Raw genomic sequence first — 23,525 nt, forward strand, 5'->3', positions numbered from 1 at the left:
AGGCTTAACATAGCAATACATTTAAAATACAATCCTTGACTGGAAAAAATTTATAATGTAGTGAAAAAGATCTGATGTATATGTGAATGCTTAAAATAAAAGGGAAACTGAGAAGTACAAATTCAGGTAAATAAGAAAAATATTATGACTTCAAGGAGGAAGGAAATTATTTCAGGCTGGGGTAATCAGAGCAGGCTTCATGGAGGAAATGGCATCTGAATTTTGCCTTGAAGAGAAGGAAGATTCTACAGACAGAGTAGGGGCTTGAGGGAGCAGTCCTTAAGAGAGAAGTAAAAACAATATCAATGACTGAACCTGTTAATAAAAGCTTCCTGTTTACTGATATTTAACATTAGCCCTGACATAATGCTGACCCCCTCTGCTGTGTGTTACAATTTAGTAGACACATGTCAAGGAGCTTTCATTCTCTGTTTACTAAAACATATTTATAAGGTAGTTTCTATGGACAGCTCACTATGGGGGACACAAATAAGAGAAAGATACAGTATTATAAATAACTCTAGGTGCTTAATAGGGTAAATTTTTAAGGTAGCATTTTATTATGTGCCCCCCCACATATATAAATGCTTCATAAATTTCAAATGCTACATTAATGAATGTGTTTAAGATAGCTACACATAAATGTATAGAGAATGGCATAGCTATAGCTACCTGTATGCGTGTGCATATATTTTAGCTGTATCCCACAACATCTTTAATTTAGTTTACTTTCATTCCCGTTAATGTCTACAGAGCTCTATAAGTACTACTGCATTTCTTAATAGAAGTATGTCTGCTCTTACTCAGTATTTAGGCCAGTTCCTAGTCTTGTATCAATTACATCATCTCACGTGTGCAAGAGGACTTTACATCAAAGTTGGAAAACCATCTAACAAATGCATGCATACTTCTGTATTAAAATTTTTACAGAGGTGGAACTCTTCCAGGCATCATGTCTCACTAAGGATAAGGGAAATCCAAAACTTTACACAAAATGAAATACAACATAATATAGTTAGCTATGCAAGAGAGTACTAGTTATTTATTTCAACATACAGAAAACCCAAAATATTATTTTCAAGTTGATATTAGCTCTAAACTGGATCATTTAGGTACATAAATAACTCATTGAAAGACAACTGAAATTCACAGAAAGCACTTAAGCTTAATTTTACCCACGTTTTTGTCCCTTTCACCAACCAAGTTGGTAAAACTCAGTTGAGTCTTTACTTAACATCACTGATCGGTTCTGAGATGTTAGGAGGAACAATATGTAACAAAACCAATTTTATTATCGGCTAATTGATTTAAATAAGAGTTTAGTCTCTGAGGGCATCTCATCAGTGTTATAAAGAAATGACACTGGAAAATAATGATGTTATTTAGGAACCTGCTATGTTTATAAACATTATTCAAAACAAGACGAGGTTTGCCAGAATGCAATAGAAAGGCCTTGGATGTTGCTTTCAGTTCTTTATTAACTGGATATTTGACTTTAGAAAAGTTACTTCGCTTCTCTGGGCCCCACTTCCCACATTCAAAAAGTGAGCTGTTGAAGTAGTTCCTTCAAAGTCTTACTTACAGAATATACACAAATATTCTTACAGAGGAAGAACAGAGTTCATGGTTACTCTCCTAATTACAAAGGAAACAAGAGGTCCAAGTGCAAACACGTACCCTGCTACACAAGTGGGCAGGAGTCTGTAAAGGTTTACTGCTTAAATTAACATATTTTATGCTTCTGATACATTATCCTGAGAAAATATGACAATTAAAAATGCACCTTTAATATAAAGATAATATGTTTACATGCTTCTCAATACAAGAAAAAGGCCTCTTCTGCTACGTCACAGTACTAATTATTTTACACATCATAGATTTCTCCAAGAATCTGAAGAAAACATTACATCCATTTGCTAGGAAAAAACCTTTCAAAAAGACACACTCAAAATCATCTATATAAATCTGATCCATGGGCAGAACACTTATCTAAAATATATTAAATTCACTTGTCACCCTTATCCAAGGAAGGAAAAACATTCTACTGTTACTTGTGAGTGCTGTAGCCCATGTATCTAAACAGTTTTGTGCCAGCTAGTGTTTTTCAACCAGCAATATCTGAAATTTAGTATAAAGATAAGTTTTAATGTCAACATTCCTTATTTATTGTTATAACACTGGTAACATTTATCTGACCAAGTAAAGTAGGAAATCTCTGTGAGACATATAAAATACAAGATGTAATATCTTCTCATGAGAAACAGCTTAATGTGTTTTATTAAGACTTTTGCCCTTACAGTGCTGCTGTAGGATTTGAAACCAAAATCATTTAACTCTATGCTCTAAATGTGAAAAAAATTAAAATAAAGTACAACCTAATGTATGCAATTTATTCTGTGGGTTTTTTTTTTTTTTGCCTGGCATATAAACATTGTAAAGAATAATGACCCACTATATTTTTTAGTCATCTAGACATTCTTTAAAGCAATAAGGATTTTTTTTTGAGTAAATGTTTTTTTGGACAGTCAGAAAAAAGAAACATATGGAACACATTCCTCAGTTTTCTGAAATCTGTGTGTGTGATACACGTATGGTATTTTAAAACTTTCAAAAAATGAAACAAGAAGGGCAAATCACATAGTAATTCTCCAAATAAGTAATACTATATCTACCAAATGGCTACTGCTATAAAAAAGGTTTAGGTAGTATTTAGATGCCCACTAATTGATCATGGAGGAGGGGCTAAGCCCAAATATGTGAAGGCTGCAAATTCTGTACTTCTTACACCCTCTACCTTTTCCCCCAATCCCTCAATCTCCTTCACATCTAGCAACCATCAGTTTGTTTTCTGTGTCTATGATCTTGTTTCTGTTTGATTTGTTCCTTTATTTTTAAGATTTCACATATAACATGGCATTTAGCTTTCCCTGTCTGACTCATTTCACTTAGCGTAAGACCTTCCAGGCTCATTCACATTGTCACAAATGGCAAGATTTCATTCTTTTTTATTGCTGAGTAATATTCCACTGTATAGATGCACTCCTCCTTCTGTATCCATTTGTCTCGTCTATTGATGGACACTAAGGTTGCTTCCATATCTTGGCAATGCTGCACCAAACAGGGGTACATATATCCAATTAGTGTTTTAGATTTCTTTGGTTAAATACTCAGAGGTTGCTGGGTCATAAGGCAGTTTGCTTTTAATTTTTTGATGAATCTCCATTCTATTTTCCATAGTGGTTACAGCAATATACACTTATACCAATAGTGCACTAGGGTCGCCAAATCAACTAGGGTTGATTTATTGATGATGGCAATTCTGATAGGTGTGAGGTGATATTCCATTGTGGTTTTCATTTGCATTTCCCTGATGATTAGTGATGTTGAGCATCTCTTCAAATAAATATCTACTGGCCACCTGTAGGAATGTTTATTTAGGTCCTCTGCTTTTTTTAAATACAATTTTTTGGTGTTAAGTTGTATGAGTTCCTTATATAGATGCGGATATTAATCTCTTATGGGATATAACACTGGCAAACATCCTGTCTATTCAGAAAAATTGCCTTTTTGTCTTCTTGATGGTTTTCTTCACTGTGCAAAAAATTTTTGTTTGATGTAGTCCCATTTATTTATTTTTTTGTTTTGTTTCCCTTGCCTGAAGAGACATATCTGAAAGAATATTACTAAGAGCAATGTCAAAGAGTTCACTACTTATGTTTTCTCTGAGGAATTTTATGGTTTTTGGGTCTTACGTTTAAGTCTTAACAATTTAAGACTTAATCCTCACCCAAAGATATGTTTAATGATTTTTAAAGAGGGAGGGAGGCAAAAGAGAGACAGAGAAGAAGAGACAGAGACAGACAGACATTGATGTGAGAGAGAAACATAGATTGGCTGCCTTCCTTACACGTCCCAAGTAGAGCTCTGACCTGCAGCCTAGGTGTGTTCCCTGACAGGGGAGCAAACCCACAACCTTCAGGTGTATGGAACAATAGACCTATAAACCAAGCCATCCAGCCAGGGCCCATTTAAGTCTTTGATTCATTTTGAGTTTATTCATATTTATAGTGTTATAAAGTGATCCAGTTTGATTCTTTTGACAACCCTATTTATTGAAGAGACTGTCTTTACCCCATTGTATATTCTTGCTTGCTTTGTCATAGATTAATTGACCATGTAGGTATGCGTTTATTTCTGGGCTCTCTATTCTGTCCTGTTGATTTATGTGTCTGGTTTTTTTTTCTTTTTTTTTCTTTTTTTTCTTTTTTTTTATGCCGGTGCCATGCTGTTTTGATTACTATAGCCTTACGGTACAGTGTATTATCAGGTAGCATTATACCTCCACTATGTTCTTCTTTCTCAGCATGGTATTGGCTATTCTGTATCCTTTGTGGTTCCATATAAATTTAAAATAATTTGTGCTAGTTCTGTGAAAAATACTATTTGTGTTTTGATAATGGTTGCACTGAATCTGCGCATCACTTTGGGTAATATGGACATTTTAATGATGTTAATTCTTCCTATCTATGAACATGGTATATGCTTCCTTTATTTGTATATTCAATTTCTTTCTTCAATGTCTTATAGTTTGCTGAGCACAAGTCTTTTATCTCCTTGGTTAAATTTATTTCTAGGTATTTATTCTTTTTGATGCAATTGTAAAGGTGATAATATTCTTCATTTCCCTTTCTGGCAGTTCTTTATTGGTGTATAAAAATGCAACGAACTTCTGTTACATTATTGAATTTATTTATTAGATGTAATATTTGGCAGAAATTTTTATAGTTCTTGCTATATATAATTGTATCATGTCATTTGCAAATGTCAGTTTTACTTCTCCCTTTCCCATTTGTCTGATTGTTGTGGCTAGGACTTCCAATACTATGCTGAAATAAAAGTGGTGAAAGTGGACATCCTTGTCTTACTCCTGATCTAAAAGAAAAAGCTTTCAGCTTTTCACCATTGAGTACGTCATTTGCTGTGGGTTTGTCTCAAATATAAGGTCTTTATTATGTCGCCTATGTTCCTTCTATCCCCACTTTGCTGAAAGTTTTTATCATAAATGGATGTTGGATTTTGTCAAATCCATTTTCTGCATCTATCAATATGATCATATGATTTTTATTCTTTATTTTGTTCATGTGGTGTATCACATTAATTGGTTTTCAGATATTGAAACAACCTTGCCTCCCAAGAATAAACACCTGTGATCTTGGTGTATGATCTTTTTAATGAATTTCTCAAATCAGATTGCTAATATTTTGTTGAGAATTTTTTTCACCTATGTTCATCAGTGACAGTGGTCTATAATTTTCTTTTCTTGTATCTTTGTCTGGTTTTGGTATCAGGGTAATGCTGACCTCATTAACTAATTTTGGGAGTCTTCCCTCCTCTTCAAATTTTTGGGATAGGTTAAGAAGACTAGGTATTCTTTAAATGTTTGATAAAATCACCCAATATGTCATTTGGTCCTGGGCTTTCGGTTGTTGGAAGTTTTGATTACTGACTTATTTTCATCTAGTATTTATTGTTCTGTTAAGATTTTTTTTGTTTCTCCTTGAATAAGTCTTAAAAGATTGTATGTTTCTAGGATTTTATCTGTTTTTGCCAGGTTGTCCAGTTTGTTGGTATCTAATTGTTCATAGTATTTCCTTATATTCCTTTGTATTTCTGTGATGTCAGTTGTTGCTTCTCCTCTTTCAATTCTGATTTTATTTATTGGCCCCTCCTTCTTTTTTTCTGGATGAGTCTGGCTAAAGGTCTGTCAATTTTGTTTATCTTTTCAAAGAACCAGTTCTTAGTTAGAACTGGCTGGTGTGGCTCAGTGGATTGAGTGTAGGCGTGTGAACAAAAGGGTCACCAGTTTAATTCCCAGTCAGGGCACATGTCTGGGTTGTGGGTCAGGTCTCCAGTGTGGGGTAGGTGAGAGGCAACCCCACACTGATGTTTCTCTCCCTCTCTTTCTCCTTCCTTTCTGCTCTCTCTAAAAATAAATAAATAAAATCTTAAAAAAAAAAAAAAAGAACCAGCTCTTGGTTGCAATGACCATGTCTATTGTTTTTGTAGACTCTATTTCTTTATTTTTCCTGCTCTGATCTTTATTATTTCCTTCCTTGTACTCACTTTGGGCTTGTTTTGTTCTTCTTTTACTAGTTCCTTTAGGTGTAAGTTTAGATTGCTTATTTGAGATTTCCCCTTTTTCTTGAAGGAGGCCTGTATCACTATAAATTTCCTTCTATCTCTTTGTTGAATTTCTCACTGAGATCATCTATTCTTCCCTTAAATTCATTGAGCATCTTTATATCCAGCATTTTGCACTTTCTCTTTGTTTCATTTTGTCTATTTCTTTTCCTGGAGTTCTGTTCTGTTCTTTTATTTGGAATGTGTTTCCTTTTCTCCTCATTTTGGCTGAGTTCCTGTGTTTGTTTTCATGGTATTATGTAGATTTGCTATGCCTTTCGGTCTTGGCAGAGTGGCTTTATGTTGTAGATAGCCTATGCAGCCCAGTGGCACATTCACCCTGTTCACCTGAGCTGGTGCTCCAGTGATGTCTTGTGTGTGAGCCCTCCTGTTGTAGTTGAGCCTTGATTGCTGTTGACATGTCATTGAGTAGGACTGACCCTCAGGCTGACAAGCTGTGGGGGCTGGCCATGATTACTTTGGACGAGCTGTTGTGCAGGGCTAACCCCACATCACTGGGGTTACTTTTTAGCTGGGCTCTGGTGCCAGTTCGGTCTGTCCTTAGGTTTGTCACTGAGTGGTGGTTGGGTGGTTCTCTAGGGTGTCATGAAGCCAGACACCAAGTATGTTGGTTCTGGAACCTATTGGGAGGGGCTCAAGTGAAGTTCAGCTGACTTTGTGCCAGGCTTGGGTTTGCCTGGTGGGAGCTATAAAGTTATGTGTAATTGATTGCCACTGTGCTGGCCTTGGAAATGCTTGGGAGCACTATGCTGTGAACCAAGGCCAACTTCCACTAGTGCCAGGCTTGGGACCCTTTCATGGGCACAGCTACATGAACTGAGGCCAGCCACCAGTTGTGCTGGTTTTGTGGCTGCTTAGTTGCAGTTATGCCCTAGACAACACTGGCTGCAGCTTGTGCCAGACTTGTGGCTACCTAATGGGAGTCCCAATGCACACTGAGAACAGTAACCACTTCTGCCAGGCTTAGGGACACTTCACAAGAAATTTAGAGTATGGTGACGCCAGCACTGCTGTTTCAGGTTGGAAGACCTTTAAGAGATTTTAGGAAAGTCATTAGAGTGAGCTAAGCAGGCTGCCTCTGTGGAAAAGCTACAGAAAGCAGCTTGGGCCAGACACTTGAGTTGAGTGGGTTGGGGTCTGAGGGGTCATCATGGCAGGGTTAATAATGTTAGCCAGGTAAATGGAGAGCACAGATTTTGCATCTGTCCACACCTGCCCCCTGGGTGGAAGAAGGGTTCAACAAAGAAACAATGGCACCTGCCAGTACTTCCCAGAGAGAGCTGTCCTGACTCTTGCCCTTCTATCCCTCATCCTGAAGCTAATCCATTCAGTCTCTCCCCATATGTACCTGGCACTTTTGAGCTGCTGCACCTGCACTGGTTCCCAGAGTGAGTGTGTTTGTGAGTGACCATTTCTATGAACCAGCCCTTCAAGTGGAATGCCCAGGACTCCAAAAGCACTCCATCTCCCTGGGATGTAATCCCTACTGTTTTTTTCACAGCCAGATTTTAGAGGAACTCTTCTTTTCAGCACTGGTGCTCCGAGGGTGGGTACTATCTTTGCACTCTCCCAAGCTCAGCTATAGAGTGCCATTATCTCCCAGAGGGGACCTTTGGTGTGGAGCCGAAGCTGTGGGACTGGGACCCATCATTCCTCAGGGGGACCTCTGCACCTGAGATATCCTCTGACTCTTGATGACCACATCATGGGTGTGGGACCTGCCTGTTCAATGTCTCTACTTCTGCCAGCCTTGTCATGTCTTCTTTATATCCTTAGTTATAGAATTTCTTGTCAGCTACTCTTCAGGTAGTTCTCAATGAGAGTTCTGTATTTAGTAGTAATTTTGATGTAGTCTTGGGATGAGGCATGCACAGGATACTTCTACTCTGGCATCTTGACCAGAAGTCACGATTTGCTAATTCTGATGTCCATAAGAGTTGTATGGAATACCTGGTACATGGTAAGAACAAGCATGTAACTATTTTTTTTTTCCTTCATGGCGCCTGGACTAGTAAGTTCACTTATTAAAAATTGACTTGTGTTGGTATTTCATTTACAATTAAAACCACACTTCAAATAAGAGAAGGTAACCATAATTTTATCATAACTTTAAAAAATAGCACCATACAATCAATTAGACCAATATATCTACAAAGTAATGGCTTGTACTTTAAGTGTAGGTACACTTGATTGGACTATTTGGACTTAAACTGAACAAATACTCAAGACAGTCAATAAAATTTAGCCACTCTGAGTGCTTCAAAATACATAGCTTTGCCAAACCTTAAGGCATATTAACAATAAAATAATGTTTCTAACTTTAGAGAGGGAAGTAGTAGAAACATTAAATAAAAATATGATTCAGTCTGGCTGTTTACTAACAAAGGTTATACACACCTTTGGCAGAAGGTGTGTATAATTCATTGTGATCTATATGGATGACAAATAAAGCAAATCAGGACAGTCCCTCAATCCCATCAGATATGCCATCTATACATGCAATTACGGAGCATGTGGAGCAGCCTAATGAAAACTTCTGCCAAAATTAGAATTAACAAGTAAGGAAGACTATATGAAAATGCCTTATAAATTTAAAAAATGTGAAGAGAAAGACTGCTTTGGTTCTCTTTGCTCACTTTTCTAAAACATGACTTACTTCTTGTATCAAATGCTACAGTCTGCTGTCCTGGGACCTTGCCTTCCTCAAAACTCTCACCTTTATCTGTCACAACTACATATGAAATAATTTTCTCTCTCCCTATGCTGACCATTAGTGGTCACCTTTTAAACCTCTGTGCTTTGCTCCTTTTCTCAATGTTCCCATACCACAGATTTCTTCCCTCTCCCTGTGACTCTCAGAGCTCTCCTCTCTTCTTCCCATGCCTGCCTTCAACCTCTACATTTAGAATAGCAATATGATTTTCATTTGCTAAGAGATTTAAGTTTCAAAACATAATCCACAATAATATGCCAATATACTCTTATAAATTCCTTAAATCGATCTAGAGTCCAACAATGATCCTTAAAAATGTCGGCCACCTTTACCTGTGCTGGATAAGCTGCTGCAAAAAGGCCTAAGGACTCTTTTGAATACTACCTGAGATCAGACTGAGCCTGCGAACTTCCTGTGTTATAGGTCTGCCTCCGATGTGTCGGTTTTCTAGACCTCATACTGCTGCAGTGCATGTCGGCCAATGGGCTTCTCAGGAGTTGTTCACTGCAGAATATACATATACAATAATAACTCTTTCACAATTAAAAACACAGTTTTTGAAGAAAATAGTGCATGGAAGGTATGAAGAGTCTCTTCTACATGAAGGAATGTGTGTGGTCAAAATTCAGAAAGAAACTATGCTCAGTCTTTGCCTGAGAAGAGAAGATAAAAGTATGTGGAAACAGAAGCCCTTCCAATGTGAAAAATTGTGCATCTGTTTTAAAGCAAATGAAAAGAGGACATTATAATACACAATTTATTTATTTTATTCCTTATTTTTCTTGATTTAGAACTCTCTGATAAAGAGAAAATTTCAGAGAAGTTATGCTACAATATACAAATTTGCAAAGCACTCCTGTTAAGACAGTAAAATACATTCTGATGCAAGTGTTTTCAAACATAATAGAAACATAAAAACTCTGGTCTGAAACATTGGTGCAACTGCAGATTTTAAAGTGTCTCAAACAAAATATTTACTTTTTCTCCCTGAATGGAGTAACCCCTAGGCACCTCCCCAGATGGAATCATCGCTGAAGGAAAGTGAGCTCTGTCTCTTGATCTGTTTCTGATTGAGCTGTTTGCTTTCTTGCTCCTGCTTTCCTGCGAGAGCACATGGGATATACTTTCAGGATCAAATATTTACAAGCTTTCTGATAGTCTTATGTTTCACCTTCAGGGCAACACTGTCTATATACAGGATCATTTAAAAAATATGAGAACACACAGCAGGTGGAAACCAGGAAACACACAAGGCTTTAGACTAAAATGTCTTACTTTATTTTTGTTTTGGCTTGCTGCATTCCTCACTTTTAAAAATCTACTTTAAATATTAAATATAAAATTGGTAATAAGGGGTTTCTGCAATTTCCTAGCATCACACTTTTTTGTCAAGACACATATTTCTAGAGACATTGACTGTGAGCAATATTAACATTAAGTTCCAAGAGAAATTCTCTTAAATTCCTCATGCATGATATCAACTGAAGACATAATTAAGTTTATCTCATTAGATTTTCATAAAGATGATTTACTGGTTTTTAAAAGTCTCACAAAATTATTTTAAAAAATTAGACTCCTACTTTTGAGTAGAAATAAGCAAAGGACTTGAGTAAGTCCTGTTCTGCAGTGATAATGCTGATCAATGTGACTTTTAGTGAATTAATTACTTATTGGACTCTTAAGTAAACTTTTCTACTGCCAGGCCTCTATGTGCCTACATGAATAACCTCCCAAAGATTATTTTAAATAAATGTAAACTAAAAGTTCTCCAAACACAAACAAATCATCTGTCACTAGAAGAACATGCGATTCAGTTCTCATTGTGACTCAGTTCATTAGATTAAAAAACCTAGTCAGGATTAACAGTAAAACAAAGGTCCCCTTATGGATCTCCACAGGTAAAGTCAAATTTCTAGTCATGTGACTGCTCTGACACTTGGAGCCCAGACCAGCCTCTGCCCTTCCTACTGGAAGGGTAAAGCCGTTCGGCATTGGGTGTCCATCACCACCACAGGCTTTGGGAACCAGCCTACCATTCCAGATAGAAAATGCCCTGGTGGTGTTTATCATGAAGTCTTTCCTGATAAGAACTCGATAAGGCAGGTTCTCCTATCTTGTTCTAAAATATTTCTTGTTTACTCCTTTCCATTTACTCATCTTTTTTTTTCTTTTTCCAGATTTATTTAAATACAGTTGACTTGTAACACTGTAGAAGTTTAAAGTATACAACATATGATTCGAAACATTTTTATACTGTAAAATGATTACTACCACAGCATTAGCTAATACCTCTATCCCATCACATAACTACCACTTCTTTTTTGAGATGAAAACATTTAAGGTTTCTCCCATTAACAACTTTCAAGTATACAATACAGTATTAATAGTTGTAATCACCATGCTGTACATGAGATCCCAGAACTGGTTAATCTTGTCGCTGGACAGTCATACCCTTGGATTGGTAACTCCCCAGTAACACCCTGCCCCAAGTCCCTGATAAACATCACTCTATTCTCTGTTTTTCTGTGCCTTGCTTTTTTTGGATTCCACATGGAAGTAATAGCATGCAATATTAGTTTTTCTTCGACTTATCTCGCCTAGCATAATACCCTCAAGGGTCATCCAAGTTGTCACAAAAAGGCAGGACTGTCTTCTTTCTCATGTTTGAAATGCTCCATTGTGTATCTATGGGAATGGATGTGTGTGTGTGTATATATGTATACACACACACATATATATAATATCCCCCACATACACATATATTTATGTACTGAATATACACATACATACATACATATATATATACATATACACACACACCTATCTTTTTATCCATTCCTTTGTTGATGGGCACTAAGTTTATTTTCCTATCTTTGGTATTGTGAATAAGGTTGCAACAGACATGGGTTACAGATATCCTTTCAAGTTAGTGTTTGCATTTTCTTTACATAACTACAGTCATACCTCAGTACCTGTCAGCTTCAGAACTCGTCAAAGCCTGTACTCATTGCATTTTGATGAGAAAAAATGTTTCATCACTCAGCGCTTGCTCAGGACTCCTCACACTTGATACAGCTTGAGTCACGCTGCCGTGCTATAAGATAAAACGCTTCACTGCTCGGTGCTTACTGGTTGTAGCACTGGTCACGAGTTCTGGAACAAATTAACGAATTAGCGAGATACCACTGTACTCGGAAGTAGAATAGTTAAGTTACATAGTTCTATTTTTTTTTTTTGAGAAACTTCCATACTGTTTTCCATAGTGGCTGCAGCAGCTTATATTCCCACTAATAGGGCATGAGGATTCCTTTTTCTCCATATCCTTGCCAACACTTGTTATTTCTTGTATTTTTGATAATAGCTATTCTAATAGGTGTGAAGTTATGTCTCATTGTGGTTTTGATTTGCATTTCCTTGATGATTAGTGATGTCGATCATCTTTTCATACACCTGTTGTGTTGGCCATACATATGTTGTCTTTGGAAAAATGTCTATGCAGATCCTCTGCCCAGTTTCTATTCATTTTTTTATGTTTTTGCTATTGAGTTGTGTAAGTTCTTTATATATTTTGGATAGTAGCCCCTTTCAGAGACGTGATTAGCAAGTATTTCCTCCCAGACAGGAGTGGTGTTTTCACTGTGCTGGTGTATCCTTTATTGTGCAGAAGCTATTTCTTTTATGTAGTCCCACCTGTTTATTTTTGCTTTTGTTGTCTTTGCCCTAGGAAAAAAGATCTGAAACATTTTGCTTAAACCAATTGTCCAATGCACTTTTTCCTTTTTTTATTGTTGTTCAAGTACAGTTTTTTCCATTCCCCCCACCACCACTAGTCCCCTACCCCAGCTCTTATCCTCCCATCCTCGATCTTACCCCACTTTGGCTTTGTCTGTGTATTCTGAAGCTATTGAGGTGATCATATGATTTTATCCTTCATTTTGTTAATATGGTATAACAAAACTGATTTGTGGATATTGAATAATCTTTGTATTCCAGGAATAAATCTCACTTAATCATTGTCTATGATCATTTTAATGTGTTACTGAAATTGGTTTGCTAGTATTTTGTTGGGGATTTTTGCCTCTATGTTCATCAGAATATTGGCCTATAATTTTCTTTTTTTGTGTGGAGTCCTGGCCTAGTTTTGATGTAAAGGTAATGTCCTCATAAAATGAACTTGGAGAAATTCCTTTATTTTCAATGTTTTGGAGGAGTTTGAGAAAGACTGGTATTAAATCATCTTTGAATGCTTGGCAGTATTCACCAGTGAAGCCATCTGCTCTAGAAATAACTCTCTTTGTTGGGAGATTATTTTTTGATAACTGATTCATTCTCCTTAGTAGTAATCAGACTGTTCATGTTTTCTATTTCTTCATAATTGAGTTTTGTCTCTCAAACCTTTGTGATTGTCCAAGCAGCCTCTTATTCTCAACGGCTCATAGTAGTTGTTCCAAGGCCAGTCAGTGTCCTAACAGGGAGGGTTTCAGTACCTACTAGATTCCGGCTGATTGAAAGCACAGCTCATGGGCAGCAGTTGTTAAAGTGTGCGGATATACACAGCCCTGTGGGACTGCAAGGCTATGCCCTGCTGGCAACCGCAGTCAGGAGATCTGGAGGTGTCCCCTGGGTGGCAGCCTCTAACGTCTCAAGTGCGTACTTTTCTGGGGGTGCCCGTGAGCATGAGCGGTGTTGCAGCCATGGCAGGAGCACAAGGACAACATCCCTGGCCTAGTCCCCTGAGGTCAGTGCACAGGCCTCTGATCTTGCCAAACCTGAAACTGCCCCTTAGGCCTAAGCTCCAGGACAAGCAAATAGGTCTTCTTCGTAGAAAGAGTGTGAACATGTTTCAGTCATCTGTCTGTTCAATGCCATTGGAGGGGTAGCCTGCCAAGAACTTCTGATTGTTACAATCCTATGGTACCTGAGAACAAGCCCCCTTAGCCACTAGAGCTGGTAAATCAACAGGCAACAGCTGCAAAAACTGAGACACCAGATGCTTGTTAAAATTCTCCTCTGGGAGATAATGGCACTCTGGAGCTCAGCTAGAAGAGTGCAAAGATAGTACCAGCCTCTCTCTGGTAGCCCCTGGAAAGAATTACAGTCAGCCCTTAGATGTGTGTCTAACTGGAGTCCTGAACCTCAGACTGCAGTTATGATGATAAGATAATATACCATTTACCAGAAAGGCTGGGCTCCTGACCTGGGTCTGTTGCCTCTTACTGTGCCCTGGGGGTAGTAGTTATTTAAACACTCTCCTTTGGTTGAAGTTCTGTGGGACCCACAGGCATAAAATCCACTAGCCACCAAAATCAGATAATGTAGAGATGTCTGCTGGTGGTAGCCACAGAAACTGAGTGCCAGACTAGAGTATAAGCTCCTTTCTGGGAAATACTGGAGGGCTGGAGCAAGGGGAAGGGTACAGGAAAAGACTGAGTCCATCAGCCCCCACTCCTTCAGAGCCCTTCCACAGGCTCATACTTGTGTGGAAACGGGAAGCTCGCCCTTCAGACTGAAGATCCTAGAAAGATAGGCTTCTTTCTCAGACTGAAGCTATGTTTCAGTCTACTACTTGTGGTGTCCTGTGAGTGGCAGTCTTCCAGAGAATGATCATTCCAGAGAATGATCTCTCTGATTCTTATGGTTCCACAGGAACCAGGATTGCAAGTCCCCTGACCTCCAGACCCAGGGGATAAAGGGATATCTCCTAGGTAGCAGCCACAAACACTGGGGCACCAGACATGTAAAAGCTCCCCTCTGGGAGATACTGGTGCCCCAGAGCATGGCAGAGGGAGAGCATGAAGATGGTGCATATCAGCCAGCAGGCCCCCAGGTATGTGATAAATTAGATGCCTGTCCCTCAGGTTGACACTTTAAGGTCAGCAAGTGAGCGTCATTCACATAAATTCTGGGCACCTCTTAATCAGTTGCTTCTGTGCTGAGTGAGCCCTTGGGTGGGTAAGTCCAAAGTGCAAGACTTTTAATTAAGAGTTGTTTTCTCAGATTGTTATAGCCTTGTGGATTTTTCAGACTTAAGTTCTGTTGATTTCCAGAGGTGTGTTGGGGAGTTCATCTCTCAGGTGCAGGTCTTAAAAATTGGGGTGCTTCACATGGGGTTTAAACCCTTTGCTCGTCAGGAGGAAACCCAAGGTTCTGAGTTCCTTCCCACTTTTGAGTTGCTGCCCTGAGGATGGGGTTTATGGTGGGACTGTGGACCAGCTTCCCCTCCTTGCTTCCAGGTAAGGCCTCTCTAGTTCACCAGGTGCACAGGAGTTGCTAAGACCAAGGCTAGTGTTTTTCAGAGGAAGCTCTTCCATATGTAGCTGCAGATTTGCTATGACCCCGGGAAAAGGTGAGTTCAGGAGTCGCCTACATTGTGGTTTTGAACCAGAATCCTGCAAAGTCTTTTATTTTCTTAATTAATTTATGTACTTATTTATGTATCTGCATATTTGTCTGGATCAGAGACCTTACAGGATGTTTCAGGGTAGGGAAAGCAAAACTCGTGAGTAGCATGTATTTATTTACTGGGGAATAACACAGGCCTATATGTAGTTGTATTTCCTTTATTCTCTAATTACTTACATGACTTTCAATCCAGGACTTTTAAGATGGTATTGAAACTTGGAATACATATATTAAGACTAAAAAAAAGAAACATAGTGGAGGTAACAAAAAAAATCTGGAAAAAAGACAAAAGATTATTAAAAAGATCAAGAAGAAAACCCCACCTCAAACAGCAGTTTGGGGCAGGAGAACAAGCTACACGAAGTAGGAGCCACAGGCAGACTGAGTCACTGTGCAGGGTGAAGCGAGCAACCACGCTCCGTTTCACTGCTGCTCTGGACACCGGTGGGCACTCCAGGACTCAGAGGGCTCCTACAGCCCCTTGCTCTTGAAACCACACATTTATGCTGTGACTCTAAAAACTGGGTCACTTACTGATAACATGAAAATAACATAAATGAAAATATGTGTATATTCTTGTTTTTTCTTGTTTTATTTCTGGTTATTTGAAATATTGAATGCAAAGGGAGGAAAGGAGGGTAAAAAGGAGTCCTAGAGCAATAGCCAGACTGAGTTAGCAGAGGGACAGGGACACACTAAAGGGATGAGAGAGGACGGGAAGGGGAGGAAAAGAAATTAGTTGCTACTGTGTGTTAGTTTTTACTGGCGAAATAAAATTGATGTAAACGGGGACAAATTAGGAAACCCAAGTGTGAACAAAGAATCCAGGGGACTTCTGTGCCATGTGCTTGATGCAGGTGCATATGCCTCATTTCAGAAGTGAAAATTCTATATTGAAGTGCCATTAAGTTATGTACAACTAGACCTGGAGGTTTCATATTTATCGTCATGCAGCATAAAGCCAAATGTCCCTTTTTCAGAAGCACCAAAGATTAACAGATTAGAATGTTTTCCACATGTCCATTTTTACAGTCTAGGGAATTTTAAAGAAGTTTTCCAGCTTCCGCAGCTGAGCCAGATGTCGGTGGGTCCCACAGTGAAATGAAATTGTCAGAGTAGCCTTCTCGTGACCCTGAGTTGTTTTATCAGGGATCAGTTTAATGCCTAAGAGCCATTCCTTGCTGAAGATCATAACGTTTTGGAGTCTAATCTGCCTCAATTACAAATTTCTGCTGACTTGGTTGAACCACTGAAACCCAGCAATATTTCTTACAACCTTTCTCACATAGCTCTATAATTGCTGTTTGTGTTGGCGCAAGAAAAGTAAAGGGTTTCATTTCCACTGTAAGTTTCCGGTCTCTGGTTTCAGAAACATCAGTAGAGAATATTTTACCAGCCACATTTTTTGTTGTGTAAATAACTCCTGGTGATTTACCCTACAGGTCCCTCCGCTGTGTTCTCTAATGACCAAGGGCTCAATGATATTAGATGGGCACTTTCTAAAATAACAATGGGGGTTAACACCATAATGTTTTCTTATTTTAATTAATAGCTTTGGTTTAGGATCATGGCCAAAAGTCCAAATGTGACTATACTGATATATTTCATTCTTCTTGTCTTTAACTTTTATTTTTTAGCAGAAAAAATGTATTTAAAGAAATCATGCAGTTTAAAATATAATAAATTAAACATATACTTACCACACACATTAAGAACTGGTGCATCACCAACATTTTTGAATATCCCTGTAAGCTATCCTTGAATACATGTCCTCCCAACCCCTCAGAAGATTCTGTAAATGATCCTTCTGTTTTTCTTTATAGTCTTACAATATAATATGATTGCTAATTTTGTCTAGTTTGGAACTTTATATAACCAGAATATTACTTAATGTATTCTTCAATAATCTGCTTTTCTCCTCCCATTATTCAGCTTCTGTGATCTGTCATGTGATCGCACCTCACACAGCTCCAGGTATTGTCCTCATCACAGGATATTCCATTGCATGACTACACCATGCTTCATGTCCCCTCCCATAGTATCCAACTGCCATCTTCACATCTGTCACTGTAGATTGAGTTTGCGTGGTTTGGAATGTTACATAAATGTAATCCTATTCTGTATGCTTTATCAGGTCTTGTTTCTCTCATTCAACATGATTTTTAAAAATAACTCAGCCAAGCTGCATATAGTGGTGTCATGTTAATTCTCATAAATGGTAAATGTAGATACCAGAATCTCCATATGAATTCCACTACTAATGTACATTTGAGTTCCTTCTAATTTGGGGCTATTACAAATAGTAGTGGTGTGAATATTCTTGAAAATACCTTTTGGCAAATGTGTGTATACATTTCCATGTAAATTTAGGAATAGAATTGCTGGTTTCTGAAGTATGCATATATTACAAAATGATGGTACCAATTTCAACACCTAGGAGCACTGTGTGAGAGTGCCATTTATTACATTCCTTTTTTATGCATAAAAAGGACTTTATTTAAATATTTAAAATAACTCTCAAGAGAAAATACATAATGTAAAAAAAGAAATTTCTTTTTCCAAGAGGAATTACTAAAGTTGAAAAGGCCAGATTACATGGAGAAAAACCAAGCAGGAGGGGTGGCGAGTGGGGGATGGAGAATGAGAGGAAACAGAAGTGTGCTGAGTACCCTGTCTTGCATAGGAGAAATCAAGAGCTATTATTTTATCATGATATTGAAAATGAGCTGTTACTCTTTAATTTAAAGTAAGCACTTTTAAAATAAAAACATGTAAAATGTGTAACTTAAAAAAAAATAAAACATGTAACTTCCAAAGCATTAAATGGGATTTGAAAAGCAAAGAATACGTAACTCATATAGTAAGAGACAAGAAAAAGAGAATATCATGCAGAATCTGAAAAAAAAAGGTTAAGAAAATAAGATGCCAGAGTCTAAACACCAGAGCATCTACCAAGTCTATCCTTTACCAGAGAAGTGTGACAAACAGTATTTTATTCATTCATTTATTATTTCAATCTCAAATATATCTTAAATCCACTAAAACTAGGTTAGTAAAGGATATAAACTGTTGCAGAAAACAGAATAAAAAGCTGGATCAACATTACTTCCACAGTAACCACAATTTGATTTAAGACAGAAATGCATAGGCAGTCCTGCCGCATAACGGTTGAGATTATGGATTTTAGAATTGGGTCTAGATTTGTATCTAAATCTGCCATTTACTAATGGCCTTATACAAACAAATTAATACTCCCAAGCCTCATGTGCTCATATGTAAAATGAGAATGATAATATTTACTCACAAAACTATTGACAGGATTATAAGAAATAATATTTATACAAAGAAAATCAAGGTATCTGGCATACCTAGTAAATAACTATTATATGTGTATATTACTTATATATTGTATCTGTATATATGTATATACATGTATACATACAAATATATGTTGTACATGTTATATATAAGTGTGTATGCCATGCACACACACACACACACAGAAAAAGGGGTAAGAGAAATTATGCCAAAGTATTAACAATGGTTACATCTAGGTGGTGAAATTTTGAGTGATGTTTTTGTTTGTTTTCTCTATACACTTTGCTTCTCCTTCATGCTTTTATTTTTTCTCTTTTATTCTTTCCATTATGATTTATCCCCCATTTATGCTCTTCCACCTCCCCCACACACCCCCTCCCCCAGCAATCACCACACTGTTGTCCATGTCCATGAGTCCTTTTTCCTTTCTCCTCCATCCCTCCACCACCTAACCTCCCTTCCAAGAGCTGTCATTCTGTTCTTTATCAATGAGTGTCTCTGTGCTGCTTGTTAGTTCAGTCAGTTAGTTCCCCATGTAATTGAAATCATTACCAATACATACAGACTGCATAATTTTAACAATTCTTATGGCTGTGTAGTGGTATCTCATTGTGGTTTTAATTTACATTTCTCTGATGACTAAGTTAAATAATTTTTCACAGTTTAATTGGTCATTAGTATACCCTCTTTTGTGAAATGTCTTTAAGTAATTTTTCCATTATTCTATTGGATTATTAATCCTTATTTTTTCATAGATTAGTAAGAGTTTTATATGCATTCAGTATACTATTGCTTTGTCAGATATACAAACTGCAAGATCTTTCCCCATATTGTAGCTTTATTTACTCTCATAATTATTTCTTTTTGTTTAAATAAACTTTTTAAGAAAAGTTTTAGATTGGCTGAAAAAATAGGCAGTACAAAGAGTTGCACATTCTTTTTCAGTATGATTAATATGGTATTACAGAAAGTTACCACATTAACTATACCCTATTACAATATCCAATTTCTCCTATTGTTAACATTTTTCATTGTGTATTCTCCTGTCATTGGAAGAAATATTATAAAAATGTCAATTAAAACAAATTGATTGACAGTGCTATTCAGATCAACTATAGCTTTAATAATTTTTTGCCTTCATGAGCTGTCAATTAACTGGAAAAAATATTTGAAGTCTTCAATTATAATGGTAACTTTGTTTCTTGTTTCAGTTCTTTTAGTTTTGTCTCATGAATTTGTTGCTGTGCTGCTTAGGTGCAAATACATTCACAATTGTTATTTATTCTTGGGTAATTATCCTTTTATCATTATACAGTATACTTTATATATCTTTTATAATTGGCCTTGAGGTGAAGTCTCCTTTGTCTGAAATGAATGTAACTACTCCAGCTTTCATGTGATAGGTGTTAACAGGATGGAGATATATATGCACACACGTATATGTGTGTATACACACATACACATATCCCTTTATTTTTTATAGATTTTATTTATTATTAGAGACAGGGAAAGACAGGGAGGAAGAGAGGGAGAGAAACATCAATATGCGGTCACCTCTTGCGTGCTCCCCACTGGGGACCTGGCCTGCGACCCAGGCATGTGCCCGGATTGGGAACTGAACCCATGACCCTTTGGTATAGTGGTATCTCTTGCTTTTTATCTACTCTGAGAATCTCTGTCTTCGAATCGGAGTATTTATATCATTCACATGTAAGATGCTCATAATTTGATAAGTAAATATCCATTATGTTTGTGAACCTATTCTTTTTATTTTATTTTCCCTATTCTTTCCTCTTTTTTCACCTTTCTCCAGTTTTAAATTAGAATTTTGTATGATTCCATTATCTCTTCTCTTAGCATATCAACTACTTCTTTTTAAAAATTCTTAATGATTTTACTAGAATATCCAACATACACTTTTAACTAGCCTAAGTTCACCTTTAAATAATATTATACTATGTCATGGGTAGTACTGGTAGCTTATAACAGAGTATTCCCAATTCCTCCCTTCTATCCCTTATAACATTGCTATCAGTCATTTCATTCATCCATATGCTAAAATTATCCTGTAGTTTGTAAATAATATTTTGAATAAACAGTTGTCTGTTTGATGCATAAAATTAAAATTTGTATTGCATCTTCACTTATTAGATCTCTGATGCTCTTTCTTATGTAGATGTCATTAAATCCTTTAACACATTATTCATAGTTACTTTAAATTCTGTAATTTTCCTTCTCTATGAAAAATATCTCTTAACATTTCTGGTAGGGCAAATGTACTGATTATATGATACCTCAGTATTTGATTGAAAAAGCATTTGTTTCTCTGACACTTGTAAAGGGTAATTTTGTTGAATATAGAATTTGAGGTTGGCAAATTTTTCCTTTCAACACTTTAAATATTTCACCCCACTCTCCTGTTGCTTGCCTGGATTATGGTGACAAATTTAATGTAATTCTAATCTATGTTTCCCTATAGGTAAAATGTTCATTTTCCTGTAGCTTCTCTCAAGATTTTCTCTTTTTCCTTGAGTTTCTGCAATTTGAAAATAAAAAGCATAGGTGTATTTTTATATTTACACCCTTCTCGGTGTTCTCAGAGCTCCCTGGATCTGTGGTTTGATGTCTGTCAATTTCATTTGAAATTTTGAAATATACACAGTGATTATTGCCTCAAATATTTATTCTTTTCTTGTCTCCTTATTTTCCTGGTATTCCAATAATGCATATGTCATACCTTTTAAAATCATCCCACAGTTCTTGTATAGCCTATTTCAATTTTTTCTTGGTATTTTAGTTTTAATAAATTTTTACTGACATGTCTTTAAGCTTGCTGATTCCCGTCTTGGACATGTGCAGTCAACTGGTAAATCTGCCAAAGGCATTCTTTGTTCCTTTTATAGTTACTTAAAAAAACTCCAGCATTTCCTCTCAATTCTTTCTTATTTTCCATCTCTCTGCTTCTATTCCCATCTCTTATTGCATCTTTCTGCTTTTACTATTAAAGCCCTTAACATATTATTCATAGATACTTAAACTGCCTGTTGGAACATTTTAACACCTATGTCGTATGTGAGTCCAGTTCTGAAGCTGGGTTTCTCTCTTGACTTTCGACCTGCTTTGTGAGACTATTAGTTATGTGAAAGCCAGACATATTGTACTTGGTGACAGGAACTAAGGTAAAAAGGCCTTACCTTTTTGTATTAATCTGGCTATGAGTTCGGCTGTGTGTAATGTTTTTTGGTGCTGTAATGGCCAGAGCCTTCAAGTTTCTCCAGTTTCTCCTTGATTTTTGTCTCTCCTCTTCACTGTGGGCTTCCTTCCTTACTTCTCAGGAGAGTCTGCATCTTGCAGCTTTATGAAACATAATTCAGTTACTATACTGAAGACGTGTTGATATGCTTATAAGTTTGGGAGAAGGGAAACATTCTATAATCTTATGATTAAATCTCAGCTTTTTAGTGGGTCTGTGTTTCAGGAGGTGACCTTCACAAGCGTTTCTCCAGAGGTATTAATTTTTTCTGCCCCTTTGGAGAGACAGAAAATCGGGCAGAAATTCTAACCAATGAAATGTCCTTCACCAGCTAAGATAAGACTGATAAGGTCTTTTTTTCTGGAGGATAGGCATGTTTATGGAAAATGTTCTGGTAATACTACACAATGTTTACTCCTCCCCTCTCCTTACCCGAACCACAGGAGGGTTTTTCTCTGTCCTCACTCTGACACCCAGCACGCTTCCTGGAAGTAATGCTCATCACATTGTGGTGACTTGCTTTAGACTCTGGATCCAGGAATTTGTTACTCTCATGCATATCTACAGTCAGCCTCCTGCAATCTGTCAAAATTGTCATTTTAACTGTTCCTACCAAGTCAGGGGATCTTGGCTGTGCATATCTGGCTTTGCCTGTGTCTCCAGGTCAGGGTGGAAGTTTTGCCTTACAACCTTAGTTTTTAGCTGGGCTCAAGGAAAGTCATTTATTTATAGTTTGTCCAGCTCTTCCCAGTTTTAAGGATGAGGGTGATGCTTTCCAACCTCTTTACATGTGGTACTGAAAGTAGAATATCATAATGTATCTTTTTACAGACAGAAAATTCTAATTTTACTGTAGCTTAGTTATCAATGATATTTTCTAATCCGTTAGCCCTTTATTATGTATTATGTAATGAAATCCCTGCCAATGGAAAGTTTATATAATAAATCTCTGTCTGCCCATGTAAAATATTTTCTCCTATTATTTAATACCATATTCAGATTTACAATCCACCAGGACTTGATTGGGGTACAGTTAGAAGTTAGGACTAAGATTTTTCTTCTCTGTAGATGTCCCATTGAACAAGCACCATTTATTGAAAATATCATGCTTTCCCATCAATTGTACTGATGCCTTTATCACAAATCAGGTGACTGTGCATATTTCAATCTCTTTCTTAGCTATTTTGTTCTCTTGGTCTATATGTCTATCCTTGCATTATTACTATGGTGCCTTATTTATTTTATAATAAGGTGTGTTATCTGATAAGTTTTCCAGGTTTGAAATTTCCATTTCAGATTGCTTCATCTATTGTGTATCATTTTCCGTCCAACGTCAATTTCAGAATCCACCTGCACTAAATCTATAGATCAACTTGGTGAAAACTAATCAGAAATTAATTTTATCTCTATATGTATTTAAATCTTTAAAAACTTCTTTCTAAAATATATATAGCTTTCTACAAAGCAAAATCACATTTGTTGTTAGATTTACACCTTATTATTTGATATTTTATGACACTAAAAATGGAAATTTGTTATTTCATGGTAATGAAATATTTTTCACTAGATATATTTATTTTTGTATACTGTTTGAATTCAGCAACCTTGCTAAATTTACTTAGTGATTTTAATAATGTA

The 23,525-nt window shown here is 36.9% G+C and overlaps 1 protein-coding gene across 10 annotated transcripts in view; it reads right to left on the reverse strand.

Moving 5' to 3' along the window:
* Positions 1 to 23,525, reverse strand: part of HMGCLL1 (3-hydroxymethyl-3-methylglutaryl-CoA lyase like 1) — a 169,576-nt gene that overhangs the window by 27,642 nt on the left and 118,409 nt on the right. Inside the window, exon 8 of one of the 10 annotated variants that reach the window (XM_045843360.1) lies at positions 11,937 to 12,067. The exons of 8 other annotated variants lie outside the window; for them this stretch is intronic. In XM_045843360.1, coding sequence (XP_045699316.1) covers positions 12,059 to 12,067 — 9 coding nt within the window. In that variant the 3' untranslated portion in view covers positions 11,937 to 12,058. Of the gene's footprint in view, positions 1 to 11,936; positions 12,068 to 21,858; positions 21,989 to 23,525 lie in introns of those variants that run through there. One more of the 10 variants, XM_045843358.1, reaches the window with a different exon arrangement.

The sequence above is a fragment of the Phyllostomus hastatus genome, unplaced genomic scaffold (assembly GCF_019186645.2).
Source record: "Phyllostomus hastatus isolate PE091 unplaced genomic scaffold, TTU_PhHast_1.1 phas_contig_40, whole genome shotgun sequence".
In the NCBI taxonomy this organism is placed as follows: domain Eukaryota; kingdom Metazoa; phylum Chordata; class Mammalia; order Chiroptera; family Phyllostomidae; genus Phyllostomus; species Phyllostomus hastatus.